Source organism: Tenrec ecaudatus, chromosome 10 (assembly GCF_050624435.1).
Source record: "Tenrec ecaudatus isolate mTenEca1 chromosome 10, mTenEca1.hap1, whole genome shotgun sequence".
NCBI classification, from domain to species: Eukaryota; Metazoa; Chordata; class Mammalia; order Afrosoricida; family Tenrecidae; genus Tenrec; species Tenrec ecaudatus.
Window position 1 is genome coordinate 115461838 of NC_134539.1, and position 11838 is coordinate 115473675.

The following is an 11838-nucleotide window of genomic DNA, read 5'->3' on the forward strand; positions in this document are numbered from 1 at the left end:
CAGATGTTCAAAACTCATTTGTTTTATAGCTTAAGAAATAAATATACATCAATATAATGTGGCACAGATTAAGCTGAGGGTTTTAAGGCTCAGGGTCAAACACTGCTAACTCATAGAAGGCGACGGCCTGGAGCAGGGAGTCATAGAGCTCTTCCACTCTGTTCTGTTCGGTAGAAGAAAGCATCTGTCTGTACAGGACCACTTTGTCCAGGGGGAAGGCTACTCGAGGCTCGGCCTTCAGGACAGACTCGGAGAGAAGCCGCTTCACGAGCTCTTTCCCACTTGTCCTCGCGTCTCCGATCATTAGCTCAAAGTGCTTTCCCACTGTAGTCCGGTTCATGCTCAGCACCTGGTGCTGGCCATCTTGGGCAAATGTCTTATTTAACAAGGCATACAGCATGGCTTCCACGATATGGAAGTGTAAGAGTATCGGGAACAGCGAGGAATTCTGAATCGGAAGTCCGTTTTTTTCCAGAACATAGATGTCAGCTGTAGGCATCTTTGAAATGACAGAAGACATCTTTAAGATAAAACAAAAAGCACAGTAAGCAGAAATCACGACATTTTAATGTCTAGGTTCCGCTCTCTATTGGAAGACATCATAATCAGGGTATTTAAATTGCCCTTGACAATTCTGGAATAATTGAAAATACATTGTTTGGAGGAGTCAGGAGAGCTAAGTTCTGGGCATGGCTCTGTCGGGGGCAAATGGCTTAATCCTATGCATCAGTTCTTTCTACAGACCTCATTATTGCTCTGTTCCAGTTTGGTCTCCAGATTGGACAGTTTAAAACAGTTTCACTCATCTTTAGAATAAGTAGCCTAGCATCAACCAGCCTGATCTACAATGATTCACTTAAGACTACTTGAACCAGAAAAAAAAAAAAAAAAAGACTACTTGAACCAGTTCTCAGATGTATGAGCATCTGATGGTGCTGACTAAAACATGTAGAACAGTACACGTTGCCATCACTGAGCGATGTGAAAAAAGATCCAACAGAAAAAGATCCCGGGGCGAAGTGCCAAAAGAAAGTCCATCCTGACCTTTATACATTCTTTTGGGGACTCGGAGACTGAATGACACCATGGTGCTCAAGGAGGCAGGAGGCCTACCTGTCTTACCTCTTCTAAGTAGCCCGCTGACAGGTATGTTCCTTTTGTCATTTTGCAGCTTTCGTCTTGCTGCCAGTCCAGCAGTGTCATGTTCCGGTCAAGGTGGGCCCAGGCAATTCTTCGGGTACCAAAAACAATAGATACGATACTATGAATTCCCTGAAACAAAAAGGCTGTTTAGAAATGGAAACAGTTACATGATTTAAGCTATGTTCTCAGAACGCCTAATCAGTTTATGTATCAAGAACAAATTCGCACTCTGAACGGGGAAGTTTTTTCAAAAATGCAATAGTTAGGTACTGCTAAAGGGTAACCAGGATCAGTTGATTGACGAGAAACCCTCTTCTCACTCCAGGGCATGAAGCCCAAAGTAGGCATTCAAATCCACAAGTGTTGGTGGAGACTATTGAAGATAAGGGGACCAAAGGACAGGGTCTCCTACATGACAAGAAGTGCTAGCACCCAGCAGTCTCTGGAGAGAGGAGTGTCATGGAGGGCACTGGAGGACTAGGGGATGGAGTCAACACAAAGTTCCAATGTCACCTCGCTCGCAGGAGGAAGACAGGCAGAGGTAGGGAGACTTCTGCAAAGTTAAGTAGCTTGCTTTTTCTCAGTGATAAGCAGCCTGCAGAGCATGTAACATGCAGAAGTGACAAAGATTTACATTGCAGAAATATCACTGCCAGTCATGTGGGAGGCTCCTGATGTAACAACAGTATTAAAAACCTAAGGCCGTGCCAGGTCACTGGACTAGAATTGATATTTGGGCATGAGAGGAGCAGCTTGGCCTCGGCTAGCCAAGGCTGGCGGTTTGAAGCTACCCAAGAGCACCATGGAAGAAAGGTCTGGCAGTTTGCTGCACTACCCGTGACAGTCAAGGCACCTATGGGGCAGTTCCAAACTAAACAAGCCCATTGCCATCCAGTCGATTCCGACTCCTGGCGACCTTGCAGGGCAGGGTAGAACTGCCCCGGGGGTTTCTGAGACTAACTCTTTACAGGAGCAGAAAGCTTCATCTCTCTCTTGTGGGGTGCCTGGTGATTTTGAACTGCTGGCCTCTTGGTCAGCAGCCTAAAGCATGATCACTACACCAGGGCTCCTCTATACATCCTGGGTCTCAGTAGGTCAGAATCACCTCCAGGGCAACAGGTTTGGTTTTTGGATGTACAGAACTTGCAGGGGAGTGTCTACCAGACAGCTGGATCTGTGGTTCTATCTCACTCAGTGGGCAGTTCGGGCTGACTACAGTAGAGTGGCTTCAACTCACTCCCACTCCCACATGGTTCAATGAGTTAGGACAACAAAGAAACTGCTAATAGGTTCTAGAACTACAGAGGCAGAAACTTAATTGTATACTCACCTCCATTTCACTATTAAGGATCAGAGAAAACTCTTTAAAAGCAGACTGTCTGGCAGCCTAGACAACTACAGACCACAAGTCTTTTGGTTCCTTCTTTTAGCTTAATGGTTCTTAAGGTTAGTGTGCACAAGACATATTTTAAAACAATGGTTCTCAACCTTCTTAATGCCATGACCCCTTAATACAGTTCCTCATGTTATGGTAACCCCTAACCATAAAATTATTTTTGTTGCTACTTCATAACTCATTTTTCTACTGTTGTGAATCATCATGTAAATATCTGATATGCAGGATATATTTTCATTGTTACAAATTGAATATAATTAAAGCATAGTGATGAGTCACAAAATAATATGTAATTGTATATTATTAAATACTTATTTCTAATTACAAATAAAGGAAATTTTGTCTTGAAGCATGGTGTAGCATGGGTAACAGTCTTCATGCCAGGTACACGTATGTGGGCGGACCCACCTGGAGACATTAAGGAGCAGTGTCTTGGTTCCTAAGACCATTCTAACACCTCTGTCAAAGGGTCATTTGACCCCCAAAGGGGTCGCATCCCACAGGCTGAGTACCGCTGTTTTAAAAGTTTGTACCCAGAACCATGTGCCCTAGTACTTCATGAGCAACAAATATATTTTTCTAAGGATTTGGAAATATGTACTTTTCTCCACACAAATTGACTTTAGAACACAGCCCCTCTAAAGACGATACACTACCACTACAATCTAAGTATAAAGCAGTAGTCACTGTGTCATATGAATAGAAATAGTATGAATTTGGATGGAAGTTGTCCCTGGAAATTTTGGTTCAAGTATGTTCCAAATCAGCTATGGCAAGAGCTTATAGTAAGAGTCTATGGTTGGATGTACAGAAATATTCAAATCCTCTTAAAGAATATGCAAAATTCAGTGTATGTGGGGTAAGCTTTTTTCCTGAGAAGAGCTTCCCAAATGTTTTTAAAACTGTCCATATTTCCCCAAAGCTACCAAACCACAAAACCACTGGCCCAGAAACAATGATGCGCACTGTATGTTATCAAGTAACGCTACACAAGGCTAACGTTCCTGCAAAACCTAATGCTTACCTGACGAGCTGAGAGTTTTTAATACTTACTTCTTTTTTTTAAAAATACTTAGTTCTTTAAGACAACATTGAACAGGAGTTTTTTTAAAGGAGAGGAGGGGGCCAGAAAATAATTTTAAATTCTACTGGAAAGGTTAAAAATATACTTGTAAAAAAATTATATATAGGGTTTCCCATGGGAACGTGAGAGAAAAAAATTATATATACTTGTGTTGTTATAAATTTCCATAATCATGATTTACTATGTGTAATCATGGATAGAATCTGAACTTCATGTATATAATTCATCTTTGCATTTTAATTTCTCACCACTCCCCTCAGGCACAATCAGGTATTTCCTCAACAATCCTCACAAATATATCTTGTAACGGATGTTAAGAAGTGGCTTACCTTCAGTCTCTCTCTTCCTATGTCTGGCTTGATGAGCTTTCCCAAGAGCCGGTTTTCCTGTAGTTTTCTTTTTTTCTTCCCAGTCTCTGGACAAAGAATGGAGTTACAAACCTGCACGGCGGTTTTATACTGGAACAAGGGTACCTGCATCAAACTCTCCAGATTCTGAAACGGCCCAAACTTCTCTCTGTGCGCCACAATATTGATGGACTTTCTTCCACGGAGCAACTTGAAAGCTTCCAGTTGTTTATCGGATGCAGTGTTCAGCACGTGCAGGATGGAAGACTGCTGCTCCGAAGAGAAGAGCTTGTCGATTGCATGTGCAGACGCCTTTGCCCTGTCGTCACCAAGGGCGGCATTGGGAACACTTTTCTGAGGTGCAGATTTTCCCCAACAGCAGGAATTATGTAGGGCCTGGAAAAGGGATGACCGCCCTGGAGCTGGACAGCACCTCCACCTCACTAGAAGAAAAAGGTGGAATCCAAGGTCAGAGGCCCTCCTCCTAGAATTAGTGACATCGCTTTTTGCAAAAGGACAGATTTTCCTGTCGTTTAAGAGGGCCTTATTCCGGAAAAGCATCTTTAAAACAGGTTTAGTTTCAAAGCAATGAAGTCCCCAAGAAATCTCAAAAATAGACTTCAGACTCAGAGGACAGGGCTCGGCACCTCATCAGACTCGATCAGAAAACATACATAAGGGTCAGCAGACAGACCCGCAATTTATAGGCCCTTTCCATCTTCTTTTTCATGTCCATCTATCTCAGGTAGGCAGGATACACAAGCCCGAGGAGAAAAAAAACAGGGCTGACAGTTCTAGGAGGGCAGAGGAAAGGAGGAGGTGGGGGAAAGGGAGTGGGGAGCCAACAAACCCAGAGACAAGGGAACAACAAGAGATCTAAAATTGATGGCGAGGAGGGTGTAGAATGCCTGGTAGGGTTGACAGAGTGCAATGGTAGCCAAGAGGAAGTGCAAAGGGCCAAATGAAGGTGCGACATGATAGTGGGACGGGAGGAAAGTAAAGGAAATAGAGGAAAGAACTAGGAGGCAAAGGGCATTTACAGAGGCAAGCGATAGTTTAAATGTGGAAGTCCAAGATATGGGACCATTCCTCAGAGAGATCAGCCAGCAACTTGGTGGCAGGTTGATTACATAAGACCACTTCCATCATGGAGGGGACAGCGTTTTGTTCTTACTGGAATAGACACCTACTCTGGGTATGGATTTGCCTTCCCTGCATGTGATGCTTCTGCCAAAACTACCATTTGTGGACTTACAGAATGCCTCCTCCACCGGCAGGGCATCCCACAAAGCATTGCTTCAGATCAAGGAACTCACTTCACAGCAAATGCAGTGCAGCAATGGGCCCATTCCCATGGAATCCACTGGTCGTATCATGTTCCTCATCATCCTGAAGCTGCCGGCTTGATAGAATGATGGAATGGACTCCTAAAGACACAATTACGGCGCCAACTAGGTGACAACAACTTGCGGGGCTGGGGCAATGTTCTCCAGGAAGCTGTATACACTCTAAACCAGTGGCCAATATGTGGTGCTGTGTCTCCAATAGCCAGGATTCATGGGTCCAGGAACCAAGGGGTGGGACCACTCACTATTACTCCTAGTGATCCACTTGCAGCATTTTTGCTTCCTGTCCCAGCAACCCTGTGTTCCTCAGGTCTGGAGATCCTGGTCCCGAAGGAAGGAACTCTCCCACCTGGAAACACAGCACGGTTTCCACTGAACTGGCAGCTGAGAATGCCCCCTGGGCACTTTGGGCTTCTCAAGCCTTTGGATTAGCAGGTCAGGAAGGGTGTCACTGTACTAAGTGGTGTGATTGATCCTGATTACCAAGGAGAAATTGGACTGGTGTTACATAATGGAGGTAAAGAAGAATATGTCTGGAATCCAGGAGATCCCATAGGCCAACTCTTAATGTTACCATGCCCTGGTATTAACGTAAATGGTAAGTTGCAGCAACCCAATCCTGACAGGACTTATAATGACCCAGACCCCTCAGGAATGAAGGTCTGGGTCACCCCCCTCCACCCCAAGCAAAAACCCACAGCCAGCTGAGGTGCTTGCTGAGCGCAAAGGTAATACAGAATAGGTAGTAATAGAAGGTAGTTCTACCTATCAATTATGACGTGATCAATTGCAAAAGTGAGGTTTGAAATTGTCAATGTATTTTCTTTGTATGTGATTATTGCATATACTTCCTTTGTTCAGGTATGTTATATCAGATACAATTTGACTTAATTTTTCATTTATATGTATGATAAATGATTGATGATAAGTATAAGTGTGATTTCATTAATGTCTGGAAATTATATAAATATAGATGGCTAAAGAATTGTGTACAGGTACAGTTTGGCAAGGGGTGGATTGCTATAGTTTATTGTGCCAGCCTGGCCGATAAACACAAGTAGGATTAATTGAAGGGCGGAGAGATAAATGGCTCGGTGAGCCTAGCCTTGCTAGTTCTTTGCCTCAATTTAAAGGGTACACTACCTGTGGGACGCCTAGCCTGTGGACTGTGTCGCTGTAAGTTAAGGTCCCTTTAAGACCACTCGATTGGAATGTTCATCTCTGGAGCTGGGGACCGACAGTTAGTGACAGTTGGTAACCTGCCTTGCTGTTTGCTGCCTGGATATATATAGCCCAGCTCTCTCTATAGAAAAGGAACTGGGGGGGGGGGGGGAAGAAAAGGAACTGGCAGCTCTCAAGACTTAAAGGACTGCTAGTGTCTCACTGCTTTATAATTTAACTGTTAATTTCTTGTATTATCTATCTGTATATAATTTAATGGTTCATTTCTTGTGTTATATAGCTATCTTTATATAAATATATATATAAATAATTACTAGCAATCTGGTTTTGTCTCTCTAGAGAACCCTAACACAAGGTATGAATATAGGCATGTACATATGTAAATATATTTATAACAATAGGGATATAAGTCTATGTACATATATTTATAGGTTAAGTATCAAGGTAGCAGACAGACATAGGGCCTCTACTCAAGTCCTCCCTCAACGCAAGAACACTTTCTTCTAATAACCTGACATTCTGTGATGCTCACTTTCCCAACACTATCGCTAAAGAAAAAATGGGGGCATAAAAAAATGTGAAGAAAGCTGATGGTGCCTGGTTATCAAAAGAGATAGCGTTGGGGGCCTTAAAGAGTTGAATTTATGCAAGTGGCCATCTAGCAGGAAACCAACAAAGGCCACAGGGAAAAGCAAACTAGCGTATGTGATCATAAGGTATTGACTGGATCGGGTATCAGAAGACTCAATCCTAACGATGTGAACGAGAGGGGGTGGAGTGGAGACCTAAAGTCCATCTGTAGACAACTGGAAATTCCCCACAGAAGGGTCACAAGGAAGGGATGAGCAAGGGTGCAATATAGCACCAACGAAACACACAACTTTCCTCTGGTTCTTTAATGCTCCCGCCAGCCCCCCACTATCATGACCCCAATTCTACCTTACAAATCCGACTAGACCAGAGCAAGTACACTGGTAGATAATATCTCTTGGTACACAGGATCCTGGACAGATAAACTCCTTAGGAACAATAATGGGAGTAGCAATACCATCACGGTAGGGAGAAGATGGGGGGGGGGGCAAAGGGAAAGAAAAACAATCAAAATGATTGACGTATAACACCCCCCCCCGTCCCCTCATGAACAAGAGAAACATGGGTGATGGGAGACCGTGGATGACATCAGATATGAAAATAATAATTTATAATTTATCAAGGGGTCACATGGGTGGAAGGGTAGGAAAAATGATGAACTGATGCCAAGGGCTCAAATAGAAAGGAAATGTTTTGAAAGTAATGATGGCAACATCTGTACAAATGTGCTTGATACAACTGAAGTATGGATTGTTATAAGAGCTGTAAAAAAATGTTTAGTTTCAAAGCCATTTTTAAAAGAGGGGTTTGGCTTGGTCACTAGAAGCATCTTTTGACTTGTATGGATCAATCCTACAGTTTACTATCTGGAGATTTTATTTTATGCCTATTTAGAAGCACTTAAAAACAAGCTTTTAACCCTTTAGCGTTTTGGACAGCATTTTTAACTTTAGAGGGTTCTTTTCGAAATTATTATTCATGAGTATTTGTCTTCTGGCTTTATTTTCTTTTTCACTACAGTTTCCCTCTCTTCTGGTGGGACCAAATAGAAGGAAAGTTTATGTTTATGAGAAACGTCTAGTACGGCGGTTTTCAACCTGTGGGTGGCGACCCCAAACGACCCTTTCACAGGGGTCGCCGGATTCATCACAGCAGCAAAATGACAGTGATGAAGTCGCAACGAAAATCATGTGATGGTTGGGGGGACTGTACGAAGAACTGTATGAAAGGGTCGCGGCCCGAAGGAGGTTGAGAACCCCTGCTCTAGAATGTTGCCGAGTGGTAAGATTGAAGGGTGTTTCTGATTCTCTTGTGTCCACTTTTCTCAAGTTCCACCAAGAGCATGTCTTTGGTAAGGAGAAGAGCCATCCGAGCGGCAGCTTTGGAGAACGAAATGGAAGTCGCCCTGGCCCCTCAATCACAAGCCAAGCAAGCCCAACTCTCCGAGCTCGGGGCCCGCAGTCGCCGCGTCAGAGGGGAGTAGGACGTGAAAGGGAGTCAGTCCTGAATCGGGGGCTGAGGGCAGGCAGGGAAGTGAACCCTGAATCCCAGGCATCCTACCTCCCGCCAAGAGAAGTCCAGAGAAGTTCATGTTGTTCCCAGCTACATCAGAGAGCTCTGTACGCCCTTCCCCCTCCGCCAACTTCCGGTTCCGGGGCGCCGCCCAAAAGCGCTCTGGCGGAAATCGGCAGGAAGGTTCCGGCGAGAACTCCGTTCCGCGGAGACCGGAAGTGAGTCCGGTTGGCAGTGGGTCGCCGCAGCTTAGCTCCCCGCCCCTACCTCAAACCTCTGCGTGGTCCGTGGGTGTTCCTCTTCATCCCCGGACAAGTTCGCTCCGACCGGCCCGTGACCTTGGCTGGATAGGTGGGGATGGGAATATCTGGAAAGGAAGCGCCTGGACTACTTTGGGCCTGTGCTTCCCAAGACTTCGTTCCAGGGAACACCGAATGAGGAGCCTCCTCTGGAGCCTGGAGCTCAGGTTGAGGCTCAGAGCAGGGTCTGGCGGAGGAGAGTGTTGCTGGTTGGAGTAAATGGCAGCCACTACAATGTCTTGATAATCTAGAACAGTTTTTATTCAGTTATAACCGAATTGCTGGAATCTAAAAGCGATTCTTTGATTGCAGTCCCGAGTCCACATTTTAGTTCATCTTTCAAGGCGTAAAACTAATTTATCCTTTGTTTAACACTGAAGCAAGTGTGGACAGAAGCAGAAAACGAATTCAATGTTACTATTCTTTAGGGTTAGGGAGCATTACGGGACAGCAGTGATGATAACATTTGGTAACCTCAAGAAGAGCAAGGGTGCCTTACAAGGTACATTCCTTATAAAAGAAGCACCACCAAAATTGACTCTAACCTTCGGGTTATCATAACAAGATTACACCATTTAGATTATACATTAAAAGGAGCAATATGAACACAAATGATATATTGAAGAATAGTTAAACTAATTGTAGCGTCCTGCACCTGGTTACATGAGAATACACTCTAAAATCAATTACTAGTGGAGCTTTCCGAGATGGGAGGGGGAAGGAGGCAGGTCACTGGTCATTTAGCAGTTAAAAAATGGAGTTTCCTTTGCTAATCTGCCTCATTCCTTACTCTGTTTGGGAATTAAATGGTTGATTCATCAGTAATTTCTTTTGCACATAGGTTGGTTTCCAATATCATAAGTTTAACAGCTTCTATAGGGTTTTGGATGAACTTTCTTAATGAATTTGTTCTGACAATTTTTAAATGATGGCTTTTAATCTGTTAATACTTCAATTAATTATATGTGGCTGCAGAACCTGCAACACCTGGTTGTAACCAGACAGGGAGACAAGCAGGGGGTGAGGCCAAAAGAGCAAGAAAATCATGCTTTCAGGAAAGCCTTAAAGTACATTCATGACCTATTGTACCACGTTTTAATAGTTTCATTACAATTTGCAGAAAACTAGACTGAGATAACACTATCAAGAAACCTGAGATAGTCCTAGTGTAAGGGGTCTTTTACAGAAGAATGAGCCTTTCATTCTGCGTCAGGCAGGGCAGCCTTGTGACGTGAGTGGTGAGCTCAGGCAACAAGCCCGTTCACCTTGACCGTGGTCCGAGTTGTGAGCATGATGGTAAAGGGCCTTTATCTACGTGGTGCAAGTCCAGTGGACACACACCGCTTTATGAGGATACAGTCACCGGGTTGGGACGGGTGCACAGGGAGGCTGCTCGCTCATGGCTGGGGTCCTGCCTTCCTCAAGAAGTTGTGGAGTTGGTGCTGGACAATCTGTCAGGTTTGCAGGGACTTAAGCAAATCATGATTATAAATCTTTGCCTGCAGGTGTCATGGGAACAGTCAAAGGCTCGGTGTCAGATTAACATGACATCTTTACACAACTTTTTGTCACATACAATTTTCAAAACAAGGACAATAGTTCTAACAAAATAAAACTAAAATACATACAGTTTGAACTCTACCAGCTTTATTTAAATGTAATACTTTATAAGTAAGTTATTTTAAATAAGAATATTTTATATCTTTATCTATAAAAGTTTGTAAGCTATTTACTTTATGCCTTTATTCCCTCAATTTTGGGCATCCAATTTTGTACTGCCTATTTATGTATAACTTAGTGCTTTGAGAAGACAAGCAAGTTTTTTGTTGTGAAGAATCTTTATTTCAATTGGAACCTTGTGAGTCTGCATCCATAAGTAAAGTCAAATGAGGACAGGTCGTCCATAAAGTCAGTAGAAATACGTACCAATTCACAGGCTTAAATAACTTCTTTTCATCTGATCAGGTTTTGGTTAACTCTGTGTAGACTGCCTCACTTGGTTCCACCAGGGTGCCCATTGGTCACCTTGCCTTTGATCATGGGCCCAGTCACAATTTTTTCTTTTAACAACTTTAGCCCCCTGGGCTAGGCCCTGAGCTTCAGCCAACCCGCTCTCATCATCTTCTTTACTTCCAGTGAACCAGGTTCTCGGGGGTTAGTGACCAGACTGAGCTTGTTTTCTTAATGCTGCCTTTCCCCCCCATTTCCACACAACAAGTGCACCCAAGTGGTCACCTAGCAAGCATGTCAGGCTGCTTACATGCTTTTTTCATGTTTAGTCATAGGCAAGTTTCTTCATGGCTTTCATTTTTTTCCCCGCCTTAGGCACAAATGAATAGTTGAAAGTTTAAAGAAACACTGAGAAGGGTTCCTTTTCCTTGTGCCAACAGCTATCTTCACCAGTGTCTGCAAATGTCCAGAACACTGAGAGCACGGAATGAGGCTGCCCTTTTCAGAGCTGCCTTTTTTTAAAAAAAATCATTTTATTGGGGCTTGTACAACTTATCACAATCCATCTATCCATCCATTGTGTCAAGCACATTTGTAGCCATCATCATTCTCAAAACATTTGCTTTTTATTTGAGTCCTTGGTATCGCCTCATTTTTCCCCTCCGTCCCTCATGAACCCTTGATAATTTATAAATTATTGTTTATTCATGTCTTACACTGACTGATGTCTACCTTTACCTACTTTTCTGTTGTTCATCTCCCTGGGAGGAGGTTATAGGGAGATCATTGTGATCGGTACCCCCTATATCCCCACACCTTCCCCTTACTCTCCTGGTATGGCTACTCTCAATATTGGTCCTGAGGGGTTTATCTGTCCTGGATTCCCTGTGTTATCTGTACATGCGCTGTCTAGCCAGATTTGTAAGGTAGAATTGGGGTCATGATAGTGGGGGAAAGGAAGTATTAAAGACCTAGAGGAATATTGTAT

At 43.6% G+C, this 11838-nt stretch overlaps 1 protein-coding gene across 1 annotated transcript; it reads right to left on the reverse strand.

The window, feature by feature from the left end:
* On the reverse strand, window positions 1-8736 carry TEFM (transcription elongation factor, mitochondrial). The gene is made up of 4 exons (XM_075561371.1): window positions 8650-8736; window positions 3953-4413; window positions 1123-1272; window positions 1-520 (listed from the first exon to the last, which is right to left on the reverse strand). The coding sequence occupies exons 1-4, from the start codon at window positions 8678-8680 to the stop codon at window positions 83-85; spliced, it is 1080 nt and encodes a 359-aa protein (XP_075417486.1). The 5' UTR covers window positions 8681-8736; the 3' UTR covers window positions 1-82.
* Window positions 8737-11838: the final 3102 nt, after the last annotated feature.